The sequence below is a fragment of the Dipodomys spectabilis genome, unplaced genomic scaffold (genome assembly GCF_019054845.1).
Source record: "Dipodomys spectabilis isolate Male_0828 unplaced genomic scaffold, ASM1905484v1 ptg000018l, whole genome shotgun sequence".
NCBI classification, from domain to species: domain Eukaryota; kingdom Metazoa; phylum Chordata; class Mammalia; order Rodentia; family Heteromyidae; genus Dipodomys; species Dipodomys spectabilis.
The window spans coordinates 12,971,501-12,993,714 of NW_024870695.1; the positions used below are offsets into that span (position 1 = coordinate 12,971,501).

General features: G+C 40.9%; 1 protein-coding gene across 2 annotated transcripts in view; it reads left to right on the forward strand.

Moving 5' to 3' along the window:
* The window catches only part of Ikzf3 (IKAROS family zinc finger 3), an 89,366-nt gene that overhangs the window by 54,048 nt on the left and 13,104 nt on the right, over nucleotides 1–22,214 (forward strand). The window contains exons 4-7 of one of the 2 annotated variants that reach the window (XM_042674198.1): nucleotides 1,399–1,662; nucleotides 3,697–3,864; nucleotides 7,696–7,812; nucleotides 18,992–19,108. In XM_042674198.1, coding sequence (XP_042530132.1) covers nucleotides 1,399–1,662; nucleotides 3,697–3,864; nucleotides 7,696–7,812; nucleotides 18,992–19,108 — 666 coding nt within the window. Of the gene's footprint in view, nucleotides 1–1,398; nucleotides 1,663–3,696; nucleotides 3,865–7,695; nucleotides 7,813–18,552; nucleotides 18,874–18,991; nucleotides 19,109–22,214 lie in introns of those variants that run through there. The other variant, XM_042674199.1, reaches the window with a different exon arrangement.

Genomic DNA, 22,214 nt, shown 5'->3' on the forward strand with positions numbered 1-22,214 from the left:
ACAAGAAGCCAGGCATCAGTGGCTCAAGCCTGTAATCCTAGCTACTCAGGAGGCTGAGATCTGAGAATCACGGTTCACAACTAGCCTGGGCAGGAAAGTCTGTGAGACTCTTATTTCCAATAAACCACCAGAAAACTGGAAGTGGCACTGTGGCTCAAGCAGTAGAGTGCTCGCCTTGAGCTGAAGAGCGCAGGGACAGTGCCCAAGCCGAGTTCAAGCCCCAGGACCGACAAAAAAAAAAAAAAATGGCACAAGGGAGTTGGGTGCCAGTGGCTTATGCCTGTAATCCTAGCTACTCAGGATGCTGAGATCTGAGAATTGTGTTTCAAATCCAGCCAGGACAGAAAAATCCTGAGATTCTTATCGCCAATAAACTATGAAAAAAGAAAGGAAGAAATAAAGGAAAAGAAGAAGGGAGGAAAGATGAAAGAAAGAAGGAAGGAGAGAGAGAATGAGGGGAAAAACAGAAAGCCTGGAGTCCAGCTGTGGCTCTAGTTAGAGTGCTAGCTAGCCTTAAGCAAAAAAGCTTAGGTACACCACCCAGGCCCTAACTTCAAGCCCCGGACCCGCATGCCTACATACATAAAATGGCACCAGGTCATTAACTCACTTGAGCAGGCCAGTCTCTCCCGTCTTATCCATTCCTATTATCAATGCTAGGGCTTTAAGCTTACTCTTCTTTTGCTTGAATATAGGTATCTTTGCTTAGGTTAGGCCCTGTTTACTTACTGAAGGAAGTGGCTCCTTATTTTCTATTAGAAAATTACTTCTTCTTTTATCTTTCTCAACACTATTTTGCTAGTCTTGAGGGCTTCCTCTACATACAGTGTTGTATGTTTATCAGTTCCAAGACCAGCAGGAAGATAAGATGAGGTCTAGCAGTTCTGATACAGGGAAGGGGAAGAAACAAGGTATGGCTTAAATGCAAAAAAAAAACCCACCCTACTAACTGTTCAACTCTCAGTCTTGGTGACTTAAATTTATGCAATTGAATGATCAAAATGGCATTATCTCCTTGAAACCTAAAGGCACATCATCTTGCCTTTTTAACAAAAAAAAAAGTTCTAGATCTGAGAATCTTCCTTCTCCCCCCAGTATGGGGACAAATTGCTCAAAATGTTTGTTTCGTGATCTCTGAGTAATCATAGTTAAAACCTGTTATCTCTAATTTCTGCATAGCTGAAAACTGTCATCTATTTTTATGCATGTCTTCCTTTATGATTCTGAAATCAAGTAATGAGTGATCACCCTAATAGCATTTCCTTGTTTTGTGGATGGACAATGTTAATGTTAACTTCATTCAGCATTTAATTGTCAGTTGTGAGTCTCTGATTTTTGAGCTGTTTTCAAAGTTTCCAATACAATCATGGTTCTTCTCTTGTATTTTCTTCCTGGCAGATGATTTGATGAAAGTAAAAGATGAATACAACGAGAGAGATGAAAATGTTTTAAAGCCAGAGTCCATGGGAAACACAGAAGAGCCTGAGATTCCATACAGCTATGCAAGAGACTATAACGAATATGAGAACATCAAGTTGGAGAGGCATCCAGTTGTCTCCTATGACAGCAGCAGGCCGGCCAGTGGCAAGTTGAACTGTGATGTGTGTGGACTGTCCTGCATTAGCTTCAATGTCTTAATGGTGCATAAGCGGAGCCACACTGGTAAAGAGCCCCATTTTGCATTCTTCTAAAAAAAATGCCCTACTGCACCTGTGGGATGAGTGAAGAGGTAGAATTTGGGACTTTGAATTGTCTTCACTGATCTTTGTTGTCATTCTGGTACATTCTCGCTTTCTGCATTGCTATGTATTGTTGATTTTTAGTTCTACTTCACTATGCATTTGGCAAACATATTGCAAATGCTATTAATGAAAACAAATGGGAGAGCACAGTGTTCTAGGTCAGCCAAATGCTTTTTCTTTGGTTAATAAGTAGGAGTTACATAGTATGATTTGCTTCTTTCTTGTGTTTTTGTGTGACATTTCTTAATTAAAAGCAAATCATCTTATTGGGTCCAAGTTTGGTAGATGAAAAGAAATTTTTTTGGGCGGAGGTGGGTTGTGGGGCTCAAACTCTGGGCCTACGCACTGTCCCTCAGCTCTTCAGCTCTACCACTTGAGCCACAGCGCCATTTCGTTTTCTAAGTGGTTTATTGGAGCTAAGAGTCTCATGGACTTTCCTGCTTGGACTGGCTTTGAACCATGATCCTCAGATTTCAGCCTCTTGAGTAGCTAGGATTACAGGCGTGAGCCACTGACACCCAGCAGGACATTTTTTTTTTTTTGGGTCCGGTTGTGGGGCCTGAACTCTGGGCCTGGGCGCTGTCCCTCAGCTCTTCAGCTCAAGGCTAGCGCTCTACCACTTGAGCCACAGCGCCACTTCCGGCTTTTTTCTTTTTGCTTATGTGGTGCTGAGGAATCGAACCCAGGGCCTCGAGCATGCAAGGCAAGCCCAGCAGGACATTTTTTTAGTACCATTTTTAAAGACTATATCTTCAGCCAGGTGCAGTGTCTCAAGCCTTTAATCCTAGCTACTTGTGTATGTATGGGTGGGAGGTGCTAACTGGGGTATCAAAGTTAAGGGCTATCCTGGGCAAAAAGCTTGTGAGGCTCCCTTTCAATCGAAGACTGGGTGTGGTGGTGTGTGCCTGCTATCCATCCCAGCTACAGGATTGTGCATGGTGGTCCACACTTGTCATCCTGGCTATGTAGGGAAGCACAAGTGGAAGGATTGCAGTTTAATCTGGCCTGGGTATGAAGTCAAGCCCTATCTCAAAAAATAGCCAATGCTGGTGGAGTGGCTCACATGGTAGAGTCCCTGTCTAAACAAGCATGAGGCCCTGAGTTCACATCCCAAAAAGAGAATATATCTTCACATAATAAGACAGTCTAGGAAGGCATATAAACAAGGATCCCACCTAACAGATAGATTCTGTCTAACATATGATATGAAGACTCTTAAAAAGAAGCATTTCTGGGGCTGGGAAGGTGGCTCAGTGGTAGAGCACTTGCCTTGCATGCATGAGACCCTGGGTTCGATTCCTCAGCACCACATAAGCAAAAAGAAAAAAGCTGGAAGTGGCGCTGTGGCTCAAGTGGTAGAGCGCTAGCCTTGAGCTGAAGAGCTGAGGGACAGCGCCCAGGCCCAGAGTTCAGGCCCCATGACCGGACCCAAAAAAACAAAAAAACAAACAAAAAGAAGCATTTCTAGCCCTTGACCCCTTATTAAGACTTGAGTTTGAAGGGGTGGGGGCGTGGCTTAGTTGGTAGAGTCCCAGCCAGTGAGCAAAAGCTTCAGGTACTGAGTTAAAGTCCCAGTCTCAGACCTAAAAAACAAACAGATTTGAGTTTGAGTCTTTCTTAAAGGGAAATTTTGGACAAAAAGAATGTCTAGTGATATAAAAATTACATTTAGAAAGCTCTCCTAGAGCTGCTCTTGTTTCTTTGCTCTGATTCAAGACAGGACAATACCTAGAATAGCCTTGCTGAGTGGGAGCTCTTTCTCTTCTGAGAGAAAGATTCCACAAGTAAAGTCTTCCCCTTGCCTCAAAGTGCAAATGTAAGTTCCCAAGGGGTCCCACTTTGGGCAAAGCCATCTATAAGGTGGCTCTTGACAAAGGTATCTTATCTGTGTAGATGGCTTTTCCACTCACCCCGTGACCCAAATTCTCCTTTTTTTTTTTTGTCTTTTCTAAAGGTGAACGGCCGTTCCAGTGCAATCAGTGTGGGGCATCTTTTACTCAGAAAGGTAACCTTCTCCGCCACATTAAGTTGCACACAGGGGAAAAACCTTACAAGTGTCACCTCTGCAACTATGCCTGCCAAAGGAGAGACGCGCTCACAGGGCACCTTAGGACACATTCTGGTAAGTGAGGGGCTGTGGAAACTAGAAAGAGTTAAGTGTAGGGCTCAGATCTGTCATTCTCCTTCTGAAGGGTTGCAACAGCAGAGACCTCTAGGGCTAATTACACTTCCATTAAGGCATTAATTGCTCTCCGTCTGCCTTAGTGAAGATGATCTTTGCAATATCACTGTGCTTAGAGAATGGTAGTCAGACAGGAAGAGCCTGCCCTCCCTTCCTCTGTGAAAATGCCTTTTGAATTTTAGCAAGGAAATGGCTGGAATTTTCTTACGGTAAACTTTATTAAAATATCATAATCCTAGCCCACTATTTTCCATGTAAAAGACCAGACAATGTAAATCATATACAGTTTGTAAATTACCACCAAAAAAAAAAGGGTAAACTAGAATGTGAATTGTTTGGAGACCCATTTTAGCCACTGTGGGGGGTTTTGTTTGTTTTTGTTTTTATTTACTTATTTTTTAAACAATACTGGTGTTTAAACTCAGAGACTTACTTTTTTAATTTTTATTTTTTGGTCCGTCATTGGACTTGAACTCAGGGCCTAGGAGCTAACCCTGAGCTCTTCCACTCAATGCCAGCACTCTACCACTTTGAGCCACAGTGCCACTTCTGTTTTTTTTTCTGTTTATGTGGTATGGAGGAATAGAACCCAGGACTTCATGCATGCTAGGCAGAAATCTACATCCAAGCCACATTCCCAGCCCTCAGGGACTTATTTTTTAATCTTTAAAAGTTGACAGCAAGCCAAGCACTGGTGAGTCGTGCCTGTAATCCTAACTTCTCAAGAGGCTGAGATCTGAGAATCATGGACTTTCTTGCCACTGCTGGCTTCAAATCATGAAAAAAACCATGGGGGGAAAACATTTGTGTTTATGTCAATCCACATTACTACTTTAAGTAAAACTGAGCCCACTCTTAAAAGTGGTAATAGGGGCTGGGAAGGTGGCTCAGTGGTAGAGTGCTTGCCTTGCATGCATAATGACCTGGGTTCGATTTCTCAGTACCACATAAGCAGAAAAAGCTGGAAGTGGCGCTGTGGCTCAAGTGGTAGAGCCCTAGACTTGAGCTGAAGAGCTGATGGACAGTGCCCAGGCCCAGAGTTCAGGCCCTACAACCTACAAAAAAAAAAAGTTATAATAATTCAGAGACTAGGATTAAGTCAATCCAGGAACATCACCAAGACAGATTACATGTGGCAAAGGGAAGATTTCTTTATTTGGTAGCTCCTTTTTTAAAGTAGTGAATTAATGAGTTGGATAAAAATAAAAATAGGGGCTGGGAATGTGGCTTAGTGGTAGAGCACTTACTTAGCATGCATGTAGCTCTGGGTTCAATTCCTCAGTACCGCATAAACAGAAAAAGTCAGAAGTGGCACTGTGGCTCAAGTGGTAGAGTGCTAGCCTTGAGCAAAAGAAGCTCAAGGACAGTGTCCAGGCCCCAAGTTCAAGCCTTAGGACTGGCAAAATGAATTAATAAATAAATAAACAAAATAAGAATAGGACAGTTATCTTCTGTTCCCCTTTACAAACAAAAGCAACAACAATTGGCATTTCAGGATAGATTCTAGAGGACCGCAATGTGTGTAGAAACTTCCAATTTTTAGCCCTCACAAACCTGCATTTAATCTTAATTTGGAATTTCAGAAGGATTTTTTAAGTGTTTCAAATCCCAAAGTCTCTATTTTAAACGTAAAAATAGGAGTTAGAAAATAAAGAATTCAGGGGTAGAGAAATAATACCTCAGTGATAGAGTCTTTAATTTTCCTAGCAAGAACAACATCTAGCAAGAAAAGAAAGCCGGGCATTGGTGTCTCATGCCTGTAATCCTAGCTATTCAAAAGGCTGAGATCTGAGAATCATGATTCAAAGACAGCCCAGGCAGGAAAGTCTATGAGACTTGTATCTCCAATTAACCACCAAAAAGCTGAAAGTGGATCTGTGGCTCAAGTGATAGAGTGCCAGCTAGCCTTGAAAGTAAAAGCTCAGGGACAATGCTTAGACCCTGAGTTCAATCCCAGGAATAGAGAGAAAGAGAGAGGTAGAGAGAGAGAAGACAGAGAGAGAGAGACAGAGAAAGAAAGAAAGAAAGAAAGAAAGAAAGAAAGAAAGAAAGAAAGAAAGAAAGAAAGAAAGAAAGAAAGAAAGAAAGAAAGAAGGAAGAAAGGAAGGAAGGAAGGAAGGAAGGGAGGGAGGAAGGGAGGAAGGAAGGGAGAGAAAGAAAGGAAGGAAGGGAGAGAAAGAAAAGAAGAGAGAGAGAAGAAAGAAAAGGAGGAAGGGAAGGAAGGAAGGAGGGAGAAAATAAGGACTTTAGTCCTCAAAACTCTGAGAATTTTGGGGGATATGTTTTCTTTTCAAATCAGAAAAACCAGACTTACAAAAATAAAGTAAATAGTCTTGGGGTAGAGAGTTGAAAGGATAAAGGGTTACCTGATTTGTCCTAGTAAACCTAGGAGTAAACTTTTGCTTCATCTTAGAAATTTAGATGAAGTCCTTTTTTGTAATTTTTTTTTTTTTTTTTTTTTTGCCAGTCATGGAGCCTGAACTCTGGGCCTCTGCACTGTCCCTCAGCTCTTCAGCTCAAGGCTAGCATTCTACCATGTGAGCCACAGCACCACTTCCGACCTTTTCTGCTTATGTGGTGCTGAGGAATCGAACCCAGGGCCTCATGCATACAAAGCAAGCACTCTACTACTGAGCCACTTTTCCAGCCCCTGTAATTGATTTTTAAATCTATTATTTTAAAAATAGCCTTATTTAATTAGCTCATGTTTTATTGTTTTAACCCAGGTTTGTCATAGTCATTGAAAAGCCTGAGATTCATTTATTCAAACATGTTGATATTTTGACTAGGCATTGGTAGTTCATACTTCTAATCTTAGCTATTCAATGGGATAAGATCTGAGGATCCTGGTTTGAAGCCAGCCTGGGCAGAAAAGCCCATGAGATTCTTATCTCCATTTAGTCGCAGCAAAAAGCTGAACATGGAGATATAGCTCCAGTGGTAAAGTACCAGCTTAGAGTAAAAAAGCCACATGAGAGCTGAGAGCCCTAAGTTCAAGGCCCAGTACTGGCACACAAACAAAAAAGTTGATATTCAGCTGGGAAGGTGGCTCAGTGGTAGAGCACTTGCCTTGCATGCTTGAGGCCCTGGGTTCAATCCCTCAGCACCCATAAGCAAAAAAAAAAAAAAAAGCCGGAAGTGGCGCTGTGGCTCAAGTGGTAGAGCGCTAGCCTTGAGCTGAAGAGCTGAGGGGCAGCGCCCAGGCTCAGAGTTCAAGCCCACGACCGGACCCAAAACAAAACAAAAAATTTGATATTCTAACAAGGTTCTAGCAGGGGCCAACTCCCACAAACTTTGGCAAGTGGTACTTTCAGCCAGATGGACATCACCAAAAAAGGAGCCCTTTCCTATTCCACTTTACACTACACTTAACCTTGAAGGGTAAGAGGGCCCTATTTTTGTGAAACACAAAGAAACAAACACTGGGTGAGATGGTAATCATCAAATTGAACAGTACGCTGACATAATAACCTGCCCTACACTATGCCCTTATTTCAGCTAGCTAAATTTTAAAATAACATCAAAGAGTTTGGGGATTTAACTCCGTGGAAGAGCCCTTGCCTGGCAACAGGCAACAGTACAAGGCCCTGAGTTCAATTGTCAGTTCTGCGAAAATAAATAAATAAATGTAACAGAGCTGTATAGGTATTGGTTTCAACCAGTGCTCTCATTCCTAGTGAGCAGTGTGCATGGAACCCCAGTGCATCTTTTGTGAGAGACCCCATAAAGCTGCTAAGGTTTTGCTGAGTGGCCCCTGTGTTCTCTTTCCAGTGGAGAAACCTTACAAATGTGAGTTTTGCGGAAGAAGTTACAAGCAGAGAAGTTCCCTGGAGGAACACAAGGAGCGGTGCCGCACGTTTCTTCAGAGCTCTGACCTGGGGGACGCCGGTGAGTTCCACAGCACCCATTTTACACACACAAACTGGAAGACAATGTGAATAAAATGACCTACCCTGTGCTCATGGAGTTGGTATTTGGATGGGACAGGCAGATTACAAACAAAATATATAAGCAAACTATATATCAGAAGGCAAAGAAGTCCTGAGGTCCATGGAGACTCATGAAGCAGGCACGGAGGGTTGAGGGTGAGGTAAGGAAGACTTAAACTAGATAAGATTTTCAGCAGACTTTAAGGCTCAAGGAAGTGAGCCCAGCAGATAACGAGGAAACAGCAAGTGCAAAGGTCCTGAGACTCAGACTTGAAGAAGTGTCAATAGTCCTAATGGTGGAACAGAATGAGTCATGGAACATAAAGTCAGAGAGGAAATGGGAGACTAGATCTTATCAAACCTTGTGGATGATTGTAAAGACTTTGGCTTTTACTCTGAGTGAAATTGAAAATCTTCAGAGAGTTCTTCACACAGAGCGGTGATATCATTGAAGACTTTTCGATTGTGGAGTCAATCTGTTTGCTGCCTATAGATTGTTTTGGAGAGGGGACTAAGGTTAGAAATTGGGAAATCCAACTGGGAAGCCATTGCAAGAATTCAAGCCAAAGGAAAATCATGTCTTGGTAGTGGTTGAGGTGACAGGCAGGCTCTTATAACAGGCTCATGCAGGATATGACCACTGGAGCCGCCCAGAACTGAAATTACAAAGATTGGGAGAGGCTGGGAAGAGTTCATTAAAACTGCCAGGATTTTCTTTGTTTAAAGGTCATATTCTTGTTTGCTCATATGATTTAGCAGTTTCTCTTTGGCATTTGAGGATTTCCTATATTTTTCATTTGTCTTGCATCAGATTGTCCATTGTTGAACCAGTGTATGTCTTTCCCTATATTGATTGCGATTTTCTTTCCTCCTCATTTTTCAGTTGAAGTAAACTGAAACTTTTTTGTGTGTGCCAGTCCTGGGGCTTGAACTCAGGGCCTGGGCACTGTCCCTGAGCGTTTACTCAAGGCTAGCACTCTACCACTTGAACCACAGTGCCACCTGTGACTTTTTCTGCTTATGTGGTACTTAGGAATTGAACCCAAGGCTTCTTGCATGCTAGGCAAGCACTCTACCACTAAGCCACATTCCCAGCCCATCCAGAAATGTTTTGTGTTGCATCTCTGCCATTGCCCCTTTGTCTTACCCACTTGACCCTCAGCCCTGTTCTACAGTTTGGGGTGAAATTGTGTGTGTGTGTGTGTGTGTGTGTGTGTACTAGTACTGGGGTTTGAACTCAGTATTACGATGTTATTCTGTCTTAGTTTTCTTACTCAAGGCTGATGCTCTATCACTTGATCCAAATCTCTACTTCTGGCTTTTTGGTGGTTAATTGGAAATAGTCTCAAGGACTGCTCAGGCTAGGTTCAAAACTTAATGCTCAGGTCTCAGCCTTTTGAATAGCTAGGACTAGAGATGTGAGCCACCACCACCAGGTGAGAAAACCTTTTTCCTGTGGTTACTTGTATAAGTGTTTACTTAGAGCAGGCACAAATCCCTGTGCAATTTAGTGTTGGATAGCAATAGTTGTAGTTGAGTAGTTTGACAGTCTAGCATAGAAAGATTGTAAAAATATGACAGAAGGAATGTAAAACTCAGGGAGAATGAAGTGGAGATCATGAGTATTTAACCTGGCCCTCTGTTGGAGTGAGAGGAAACTTGTTTTACATAAAGGCTATTGTATGGTATTAGGAGCTGGCCAACTGAATTCTGCTGGTTTGCACTTGCTTCTGCTTTTTATTCTGATGGCATCCTTGGTTTTATCAAGGAGTACGATTTCCTTCTTATTTTTAAAAAGAAATGTTTGCTTCCTTAAAAAAAAGCAAAAATTTGGGTTTCAACACCTTAAATGGCATGATTGATATAGGCTATATTTGCCCAAGAATATACCATAGGCATATACATGACAGTAGATATGTGTGTGTCTATATGTGTGCATATATATATAAATATATATATATATATGTCTATATTTTAGACAATGGGCAAAGTGTTACTGTGAGCACTTGCCATATACCAGTAGAGCTAAAGATACTTAAAATTGGAGCCAGGTGCCCGGTGGCTCATGCCTGTAATCCTAGCTACTCAGAAGGCTGAGATCTGAGGATTGGGGCTCAAAGCCAGCCAGGGCAGGAAAGTCCATGAGACTCTTATCTCCAATTAACCACCAGAAAACCGGAAATGGTGCTGTGGCTCAAAGTGGTAGAGTGCTAGCTTTGAGCTAAAAAGCTGAGAGACAGCGAGCTTCCAGGCCCAGAATTGAAACCTCATGACTGAGGGGAAAAAAAAGATTCTTAAAATTAGAACAATAAAAGAGAACATCTAATCTAACCACTTATTTTATTTGGGAAAAAATTTTTAATACTTTTTTTTTGGGGGGGTGGTTGGTCATGGGGCTTGAACTCTGGGCCTACATGCTGTCCCTCAGCTCTTCAGCTCAAGGCAAGTGCTTGAACCACAAAGCCACTTCCAGTTTTCTGGTGGTTTATTGGAGATCAAAGTCTCATGGACTTTCCTGCCCCGGCTGGCTTTGAACCATGATCCCCAGATCTCAGCCTCCTGAGTAGCTAGGATTACAGGCGTGAGCCACTGACGCCCAGCTGGGTACTTTTTTTTTTTTTTTTTTAAGTTAAAGCCTTTTTGATTAGCAAGAGAAGTACATTAACACATCCAAGTGGACACAAGTGTGTGTATCTTGATTCTCATGAATATAGGGGGAAAGTGGAAATTAATAAATTATATTCCATATAATAAATGAATTATTGATTTACTTCCTACTCTATAACCTTTTTAGGAATTTGAAGTTAGGAAGAGAAGTTTTTCAAAATAAATATTTTTACTGTATTCTGTGATGCAGAAAATGCTAAAATACAAAGTTATATGCAGGGGCTGGGAAGGTGGCTCAGTGGTAGAGCGCTTGCCTTGCATGCCAGAGGCCCTGGGTTTGATTCCTCAGCACTACATAAGCAAAAAGAAAAAAGCCGGAAGCGGTGCTGTGGCTCAAGTGGTAGAACACTAGCCTTGAGCTGAAGAGCTGAGGGACAGCGCCCAGGCCCAGAGATCAGGCCCCACAACCGGACACCCCCCCCCCAAAAAAAAAAGTTATTTGCAGTTTATATGGCAATTTGATAGATGCATGCAGATTAACCAAGTCAACAAGTTTTTTTTTTTTTAATAAACATGTTGTAATGGTGGTTTTTAGGTAACAAAATTGGCAATGTCATAGTTTAATCAAGTATAAATACTGCGTGTCAGTAATATATCACTTTGTTTTATGTTTTAAGTATTTCTCATAATTTTTTTTCTGAGATCCAAAATGTAAAGAATGTTTACATTACACTATGAGCCAATCCTTTTTTTTTTTTTTTTTTTTTTGCCAGTCATAGGGCCTGAACTCTGGGCTTGGGTGCTGTCCCTCAGCTCTTCAGCTCAAGGCTAGTGCTCTACCACAGCACCACTTCTGGCTTTTTCTGTTTATGTGGTGCTGAGGAATCGAACCCAGGGCCTCATGCATGCAAGGCAAGCACTCTACCACTGAGCCACCTTCCCAGCCCAAACCAATCCTTTATTAACACTAGTTTCTACTTCTGATTCCTTCTTAGAATTGTGAGTCCACTGTGGACTCAGGGTCTTATTCCAAGCCTGACCAGTATAGTACATCTTATGCCTTCATCCTAAGCCTGGCCTCAGCCTTCTGAGAGCTAGAATTTTAGGTATGTGCCACCTTGTCCTGAGGCTTGGCTTGGAGTCTGGGCTATTGAGACCCTGAAGAAGGAAATAAAGAAAGTGGAGGTGGGAAGGAAGAAGAAAGGAGGGAGGGAAGAAGAAAGAAAGAAAGAGGGGCTGGGAAAGTGGCTCAGAGGTAGAGCGCTTGCCTTGCATGCATGAGTCCCTGAGTTCCATTCCTCAGCACCACATAAGCAAAAAGAAAAAAGCCGGAAGTGGTGCTGTGGCTCAAGTGGTAGAGTGCTAGCCTTGAGCTGAAGAGCTGAGAGACAGCACCCAGGCCCAGAGTTCAGGCCCCATGACCAGACTCAAGAAAGAAAGAGAGAGAGAGAAAGAAAGAAAGAAAGAAGAAAGAGAGCAAGAAGAAGGGAGGGAGGGAGGAAGAGAGGGAGGGAGGGAAAAAAATAAGAACAAAACAATATCAACTGAAGAACAGTGTAGTGTGAAAGCCAAACCTTCCTGGAAATGGATGAATGAAAAGGCCATGGAGTGAAGTCCAGCCTCCAAAAGAATGTAATTTCTGTCCTTGCCGAGTATTTTATTTAGACATTTATTGAGTTCTCTATGTGCCAGATTGTGTCTAAATTGTTAGTACAGATGATTTAAAAGTTGAGTGTCTGCCCTTGAAGAACTCAAAACTCACCAAGGCACTTACCCTTTTATACAATGCAGAGATCTAATAGTGAGACATGAGTTATTACCACTTCATCCCACATATCTATACCAGACATCATCAAAATATCCCGGTCCTGTTTTCTTAAGGAGTATAACAACCATAAGAAAAAACACAGAAGTTCACGAGCTCCATTCTCATTAGCTTAAACTTTATTTCTAAAGGAGATTCTGCTATTATAGACCTTTGTGTGGCATCATTTCACACAAATTCTGAATACTTGGATCCAAATCCTTTTTATAACAGTGAGTTTTAGCAATAATAAGATTTTTAAGTAATTGAGTAGTTAAATTTGTTTATGAATCTTTTCCATCTTCATTCCCAATGTTCCAGTCAACCTAAAACAAGCATGAGGGGTTCTGAATAAACTGATACACACACACACACACACACACACACACACACACACACACACACACACACACACACACACACACACACAAACTAATTTACCTGCTTTTTATTGTAAAAGTTTAAATCATTTTAAGTCTCTTCTCCAAATAAATAGTACTCATTTTGCTTGCTCAAAAAGGCATCAGTTTTATGTATCTTTTTGTTAGAACTTGCCTCTGTCTTTGATAGCAATCTCTTGTTAGACAATTCTCATTACACAATAACACCCCTTGGTTCCATTCTCTATTAGCTCCTGACCAACCACACCATAGAGGAGACAGGAAGCAATGCCTCTTATTTGAGCTCCATTAAACACTTCAAGACCTAATGAAAATTTTTGAACAAAAACAAAAGCTACATACCACGACATAGTAAAATCCACACTTTGAGTTTTTTTTAGAAAATTGCATCATGGAAACAGCTATCTAACACACAAATAAAGCCCATGCAGGAAATAAAGGGAGAAACTATAAGTAAGTGTGATCTTTTAAAAGTGTCCTTTATTTTTTAGTATGTTTCTAAAACCCACTTGCTGATGGATATTCATATTTGCTGTGTAGTGGGAAAGTGACATAAGGGAAAATGGATCCAGAATTTCAGCCCTACTCCTTCTGTGATCACGCAGGAAACAAACGTACAAATGGGTTTTAGCCACCATCTCTTATTCCCCCACCCCCACCCCTTGCAACATTAAAAACTGCCAAACACCACCCAGGAACGGATTTCCTATTTCATCATTTAAACCCATTATCTTGTTTCCTTACGCTCTTGCCAAACTGGTTTTCCTCCACTTACATTTCTGAGACATAATGAGGCTAGATAACAGGTCTAGACTGTTTGTATAAATAGACAGCTGGGTCCTAAAGATGCAGCAGAGGACCCAAAGCCAATATTCCTCTTTTTATTTTTCTTTTCCTTTCACTGCCTTAACTCCTCTGTAATCCTAAAGAGTCTGTCCAACTCCAGAATATTTCAACGTAATACTTTGTGTGTGAAAAAATGCTCAAGTCTGGTGCCAGTGGCTCATACCTGTAATCCTAGATACTCAGGAGACTGAGATCCAAGGATCAAGGTTTTGAAGCCAGCCTGAGCAGGAAAGTCTATGAGACTCTATTTAAGCATCAAAAGTAGTAAATAAATAAATAAAATTCAAGTACTAGAGCTCTAGCTTTGAGCAAAAACAACCTAAGGCCCTGAGTTCAAGGTTTAGTACCAGAACAAAAACAAATAAAATAAAATGGAACTTTTTTACTGGTTTTGACATCAGCTATCCAATAATGGTGAGGCAAAAGACTGTCAGTTTCATAAAGAAAAACAGAGTGTCTTATGTTCAGTTGAAAATTGTTCTTTTCCTAACGAAATTGGAAAACAGCTAGCTACATGCCAGGTGAATTGAATGTGTTCTCATTCCCAGTGAGAGTTAGTTCTTAGAACTGTCATTTTTCATACATGATGATCCAGGGAGAAGGTACAGGGGCAAATGAGGAGGTCTTTAGATTTGTTTCTGAGGATTTCTTTCCCATCTAAGCAGAGCTGTGGAAAGTGGAAAGTCTCCACCCATGCCTCCATGATCCATCTCCCCATGAACAGTCTGGAACTTTATTTTGTTAAATGTCAGGCATTGGGTCACTGATTTACAGAGTAAGATTTATCTGGAAATGACTGTCAAGCTTGGTGGGTAACCAGGAGCGAAAGATGATGTTATCTCAGATAGTTGCCATTTAGTGACATGCCCTAATTACGGTTATTTAGGTCAATGTGTCCACACTTCATCCTCCTAAGTGTAGAGGATGTTGATGACATGTCTGCAGCAAGCTGCTTGTGATCATTAATGGTAACTTTGGTACAACGTAGGCAGTGGCGGCTGAGAGGCAAGGCAGGTAGTAGAACATTTGTGGTAAGTTCTAAGTTGTTGTGATTTGGCTATGAGGGCAGGAACAGCAAGTAACTAATGTAAGATAGTTGTAATGTAGAGGTAAGTGTAAAATTCCCAAAGTATGGGTTTGCATTGTCATTTTGATGGAAATCTTGTTGCTCATGAAGTGCAGGGGAAGCGGGTGGGGGGAGGGGGGGCGCGGGTGGCAGCTGTGTTTCCCAGTTAAGGCCCAAACTGCACTATCCTTCCCCTACTTTTAAGAAAGAAAAAAATAAATAACCTTCAAATTCCAAGCTTTGTCTTTCATCTCTGCTCTTGGGGCTTTTGGGTAGTGCCACATCTGGTGGTGGTTTGTGTAAAAGGAAATTATATATATATAATAGTTTCCTGTTTGGTCATTTAAACCTATCCCTGAGCTAGACAAAATTTAATCCACTTCACCTAACAGCTGTGTCTTGCACCAAATGCCAAAGAAAAGCTTCCCAGACCCTTTGACCCTATTGTTTTCATTTATGTTAATAGTCAACAGCTTACCAATAATGGAAGCAATGATATATTTCTTTAGAGCTAGGATTGTTTCTGAGTCAGAGTTGTCATTGTCACTGTCTCCCTTTTATTTGTTTGTTTGTTTGCACCAGTCCTGGGGTTTAATCTCAGGGCCTGGGCTCTGTCCCTGAGACTTTTTGCTCAAGGCTAGTGTTCTACCACTTGGGCCACAGCTCCACTTTATTGGAGATAAGAGTCTCACTGAGTTTCCTACCCCAGCTGGCTTGAACATCAATCCTCACACCTCAGCCTCCTGAATAGCTGTGAGTACAGGTTTGAGCCACTGGTGCCCTACACTCTCCCCTTCTTTTAATCATTTTTGTCATTGTCACGACTCCCCTCTTTTAATCATTTTTTGAGCCAAAAGGAATAAATTTCTTTTATTCCTGAATTAAAAAAAAAGATTTATAATGTAAATTGTTTAGTATAGTTTTTAAGTCCAATAATTCAATTTTAAAAATACTTTAAATTGCCTTTTTTCTAAGTTAGCTTTGGTTCTCAATGGGGCCAAGCTTGACAATCTTGTTTGTCCTGGGAGGTTTCTTGAAGAATTAGTTTGTTTTGGTGCCCACATTGGGACTTGAACTCGGGGCATGGGCACTGTCCCTAACATTTTTGGCACTCTACTACTATTTGAGCCACAGCTCCACTTCTAGCTTTTGTGTCTGTGTGTCTGTGTGGTTAATTGGGGATAAGAGTTTCATGGACTGTCCTGCCTAGGCTGGCTTCAAACTTTGGTTCTCAGATCTCAGACCCCTGAGTAGCTAGGATTACAGAGGTGAGTCACAGTTGTTCAGCTTGTGAAATCTTTTTTTCTGTCATTTACTGCAGCGGTGGGCAGCTTTCTTCTCTCTAAGCATGACTATTTGTGGTACTATCTGACAGACCATTTATGACATTATTTCTGTATATCGGCTTCTCTTCCCAGCAAACACATCATACTCTTCAAGGACAAATAGTTACCAAATCTGTGTGTATATATCGTTTTTTGTTTTGTGTGTGTGTGTGTGTGTCAGTTGTGGGGCCTGAACTCTGGACCTGTGCGCTGTCCCTCAGCTTTTCAGCTCAAGGCTAGCACTCTACCACTTGAGCCACAATGCCACTCCCTGCTTTTTCTGCTTATGTGATGCTGAGGAATCTAACCCAGGGCCTCATGTATGCAAGGCAAGCGCTCTACCACTGAGCCACCTTCCCAGCCCCTGTATATTGTTTTTAAAATATTTTATTATGGCTGGGTGCTGGTGGCTCACACCTGTAATCCTAGCTACTCAGGAGGCTGAGATCTGAGGATCAAAGTTCAAAGCCAGCCCGGGCAGGGAAGTCCATGAGATTCTAATCTCCAATAAACCATCAGAAAAACTGGAAGTGGCACTGTGGCTCAAGTGGTAGAGTGCTAGCCTTGATCTGAAGAGCTGAGGGACAGCACCCTGGCCCAGAATTCAAGCCCCACAACTGACACATACACACACACAAAATTGTCTTAAAGCAGTGGTACAAAGGGCTTGCCACTCAACAAAGTAGTTTATAAATACAGTGTGTCTTGATGAATATATATATACAGAATGGAAAAAATCCATTCTGTAGCCACCAGTTGCTTGTACTCTAGTCCCTTAAACTTATTTCAGTTTCTTTTTCTTAAAGACAGGGGTCTCCACCACTGGGGCAGGGCTCAAAGAGTAGAGTACTTACCTAAGAAATACAAAACCAAGAGTTTTACCCCCAGGACCACACATTAAAAAAATATATTAGAAGTGTGTAGATGCTTGAATGTTTATAATATTACAAAAAAAAAGGCATGGGCTGCAGCCTGTTTGTATAAAGGGAGCTTTACATCCTTTTTTAAAGTGGATATAGGGTAGAACATACACAAATATAGACAAAGACTGTATATAACCTACAAATTTCAAAATATTTACTACCAAGCCTGGCATGGCCACAATATCTGTAATCCATGTACTCACAAGAGAACTGAGAGTTTGAGGCCAGCCTGGCCTATATAGCAAGACCAAAAAATAATAGCAGCAATCATTCATAGATAGATAGATAGGCAGACAGATAATTTATAACTTACTACTAGTCTTTTACTGTAATAGTTTGCTATTCCCTGGCTCAGGCTACCATTATGCTAAAGTTTTAAGCTTTATATTTTGAGCAAATAACATTCTCTATATCTTACACATGAAGTCTCATTAGTACATTCTCCTCTACCAATGTAAGTTATGCTATATTTATTCTAATTTTCTATTATACCAAATTAAAGATCAGAAATATTTTAGATACTCTTATTCTGGTTCACAACTCTGGCTGACTTTAAAAATCATCTGGTGAGCTTTGAAAACAGTTTTGCCAGAAAGCAAGCAAGCAAGCAAGAAAGAAAGAAAGGAAAGAAAGAGAGAGAGAGAAAGGAAGGAAGGAAGAAAGAAAGCAAAAAAGATAAAGAATAGAAGGAAGGAAGGAAGGAAAGAAAGAAGGAAGGAAGAAAAGAAAGGAAGGAAGGAAAGGAAGAAAGGAAGGAAGGAAGGAAAGAAAAAAAGCAAAAAAGAGAAAGAATAGAAGGAAGGAAGAAAAGAAAGGAAGGAAGGAAGGAAAGGAAAGAAAGGAAGGAAGGAAGAAAGGAAGAAAGAAAGAGAGAGAGAGATAGAGAGAGAAAGGAAGGAAGAGAGAAAGAAAGGGAGAAAGAAAGAAAGAAAGCAAAAAAGATAAAGAATAGAAGGAAGGAAGGAAGGAAGGAAGGAAAGAAAGAAGGAAGGAAGAAAAGGAAGGAAGGAAAGAAAGAAAGAAAGAAAGCAAAAAAGAGAAAGAATAGAAGGAAGGAAGAAAAGAAAGGAAGGAAGGAAGGAAAGGAAAGGAAGGAAGGAAGGAAGAAAGAAAGAAAGAAAGAGAAAATAACCAACCTTTTTTGGGGTTGGAGGCATGACTCAGTTGATAGAGTGCTAGCCATGAGCAAAAGCAGCAGGTACTGAATTCAAGTCTCAGTCTCTGACAAAAAAAAAAAAAAGTTTGGCCTAAGCCTTTCACCAAAAAGCCTGATTTCACCCATCTGAGGCAGTCTGGGCATAGGTGTTTGTCTCACATGCTCTTCAGATTATTTTACTGGGTAGCTAAGTCTGAGAAGCCACATCCTATACCACCCAAATGCCTATTTGTGGATAAACACTTAACACATATTCTCTGTCCATTTTCTTCACATTTTTTCTCTAGAAATACAATAGAAATGCATAACACAAATGGCTCTTTAATTTCAAGACAGCAGTGTGGCCCTGGGAAACTTTAGCTGAGACAATTTTGAAATATGAAGAGCAGACAAAACAGATCACACAGAGCCCAGAGAAACAGAATCTGAAAGATAAGAACTGAGAAGAGAATATTGAAAGGAAAAAAAAAAACTCAGAATTTCAATACACAAATCACTGAGTAGATTTCTCACTATCTGGGTGAGTGTGCCTATTTTCAAAAGTGCTATTAACATAAACAGAGCAGTAAATCTGGGGCACCATGCTTTTTTATTTTTTTCAAAGTTGTTAAGAAGAATTATATTAGTGTGCAGGTGTCACACGCAGTTACTCAGAATCAGAAAGAGGGCTGATGGGGGTTAAAAGATCTCCATCTATCTATTTTTTGTTTGCAACCAACCACGTCCAGGCTGTTTCTTCAATACTTCCTCTTGGTAATGAAGAAGGTATTGGCTGGGGATGGGTCGGGCTTTCCCATCTCAGCCTAAGCCTGCAAGATTTGAATGTGCCCTGGTGTCCGTCTCACTGACCCACAGCAGGTACCCAGGGCAGGAATCTGAGCGTGAACAACAGGTAAGGACTCTATCAAATGAGGATTTGACCTCAGACGTTTCTCTTTCCAGCTGATTTCCTTTTTCTCCGTTTACTAACTAATCTTTTCACCCTTTTCTTTTATATTTTTCCAAACTAGCAAGTGTGGAGGCAAGACACATCAAAACAGAGATGGGAAGTGAAAGAGCTCTCGTTCTGGACAGATTAGCAAGCAATGTGGCAAAACGAAAAAGCTCAATGCCTCAGAAATTCATTGGTAAGAATGTAAACCCTTTTCCTGCTGCTGCTAGCAGATAGTTTAAATGAGATAACATGTAGATGCTTATTACACAGCCTCTTCCTAGCTCAGCTTCTGTTGAAACAAGGTAATTGGTTTCCATTGTACATATTTTATCCTATGTGGTTCCTTTCGATGGCTCTCGTACATAGATTGAAGATATTAACTACAGAATCTTAACCACAGAAGAAGGGGAACATTTGGTATCCAGTTGCTTAAATGGAATAAGTGTTTAAAATGCCATTCCTTCCTCTTTGCTCTGAATGACATATGTTGCCTGAATTTATGCAGCTTGTATCAGTAAGATGTTGCAGATCAGCATCCTTGGATCTATAAGTTGATTCTGTTAGCATGCTTAAATTTTCCTCCGGAATTTGGTTGAGAACTAGCTTAACAAAAACTGCTTGGGCAAACATAGATTGAACTAACACGGCATTATTCAGTCATTTATCTTACCAAAGTTATTTATTTTTTTTTTTTTGCCATTGGTTTTCACATTGTCAGAACCCACAGCAGAATGAGATGACTAAGAAATAATTACATTCATTAAAGTGTGAGGACTTCCACATGGCAGGGATATTTTGCTGTACTCTCCCAGATGTTTACACACATATGACCATGCTATTTAAAATAGATTTGTGGCTGGGACGTAGACAGCTGAATTAAATGTACTGTTTTATTATAAATGTACAGTTGTATTATAAATTGAAAGTTGATAATATCAAACTAAAATAGTTATCAGGCAAAAATAGACCTTCTTCAACACCCGTATTTTAGAAATCTGTCAGTGTCTTTCCAAATCTGCTAATGATATGTCACTTCAGTCCTTTTGACTTTATTCTTTCTGATGGCTTTTACAGATATCAAATGGCTGCCTAGTTTTTAATCTGGCTAGATTCTATTCTGATCTAGCTCATGGTTTTACAAGCAGACATTCTATGTGAATTATAGAGTATATTAAGAGGAGCCAAAGATTTCAAAAATACTCAACTTGGTATTTCTGATTACTTACTTCATTATCATTAGCTAGACGTTTTTATATGCTCTTAAGTGCTTTAAGAATAAATTGTGCCAAGCACCAGTGGCTCCACCTGTAATCCTAACTACTAAGGAGGCTGAGATCTGAGCATCACGATTTGAAGCCAGCCCTGGCAGGAAAGCCTATGAGACTTTTTTTTTTTTTTTTTTTGTCAGTCGTGGGGCTTGAACTCTAGGCCTAAGTGCTGTCCCTCAGCTCTTCAGCTCAAGGCTAACACTCTACCACTTGAGCCATTTCCCCTATAAGACTCTTATCTCCAATTAACCACCAAGAAAGATGGAAGTCAAGCTGTGGCTCAAGTGGTAGAGCCTTTTGGAAAAAAGCTCAGGGACAACACCCAGGCCCTAAAGTTCAAGCCCTAGAATCAACACCAAAAACAACAACAACAAAAACATTGTGTTAGAATAAAGTTGGTGTGTTACAGTTTAAGAAGATTCACCCCTCCTGACCACCTTGTCTCCCCTTACTGAGAAATGTCAAGGGACAGATGGCAACTTCTATAGGAAGGTCAGGCACAGCAGATCAGTCAGCCTTCTGAGACATTATCTTAAAGCATTGCTGATGTATCACTTAACTTTTACTCATGTGAAGAGATTCTGACTGGCATATAAAAGAAAGTATGGATTATTATTCTACAATTTGAAATGAACTTTAATTGGGGAAATGTTTTGATTCTAGAAATGGCTGAAGCTGGCATGGGGAGGAATATGGGGAGAGATGGGCGAGGAAAACTGAGAAAAGTTTCTTCATTGCAACATATTGACATCAAAACATATTGAAATCCAAAAGAACTAACATCTGAAAGAGGGACCTAGTTTTCCTGGCTATCTTATCCTATAGTCGAGCCCAGAGCCCTACTTACTATAGGCAAAGTTGCTTTGGTATTTTCGTGAGTTCCAAATGCCACCTTTTAATTTTCTAGCTCCACGAAGTTTTGCTTGTAGCCTCAAAGATCAGTTCAGTCCAGTTTGTGGTTACCTTTTCTCTATAAGTTGCACCCCTCCACCACACCAGTCTTGGAGATACTAGTTTCTCTCACCTTCTGAACTATCACATTTGGTGTTGGAATCAGAAACCTAGCAGAGTTAGCTCTTGGTTGAACTGATGTAGCAGCTTCAAGGGCCAAAATCATGGGGGTGGAGGAATGGGGAAGGGGGGTCTTTTGGTTTTCTGTAAATTGTATAATACATTTAGAAGATTAGCAGATTCAGAGCCACAGAGACTCAAACTCCATTCTAGCTCGGTCATTCCTTAACTATGTGTGTTTAACCAAATCACATGACCTTCCTGGGCCTCTCTCGGTAAAAGGAGTGATGAAGTGACTAGGAAGGCCGCTCCCCTCTGTAAGTGCATAAGAGGAATTAAAAACCCCAGGCAGCGCTGCAAATACCATTTTGTGTTGATAGAGCTTGTGCATTTAACTCTAGGTAAGTTTTCTCTCAAGATTCTATAGACAGGGCATGAATATAATAAACCATTTCATGTATTGAGGAGGGTCTTTTTAACTGGAATACTCAGGGCCTGGAACATGTTACTGTTACAAAAGTGCACTGCTACTGAACTATTAAACCTCCCTGCCAGGATTGTTTTTGTTGTTTTTGTTTATGTGGGGTTTATGTGTGTGTGTGTTTATGTGGTGTGTGTGTGTGTGTGTGTGTGTGTGTGTGTGTGTGTGTGTGTGTGCCTGTTCTGGGGCTTAAACTCAGGGCCTCAGTGCTATCTCTGAGCTTGAGCTTCTTTGCTCAAGGCTGGCACTCTACCACTTGAGCCACAGCTCCACTTGTGGCTTTTTGTTAGTTTATTGGAGATAAATCTCATGGACTTTCCTACCTGGGCTAGCTTTGAACTGCAAACCTCAGATCTCAGCCTCCTGAATAGCTAGGATTACAGATGTGAACTATCAGCATCCGGCCTGTTGTTCTTGTTTTGGGGGAAAAAATACTATTAAATCTAAGAATCTTCAAACAAACAACAGACACCTGTTGCATCAGCTCAACATCTGTGTACTTTTCGCAGGACTTCCCTGTGAGACTTGTTCCCTTGCTC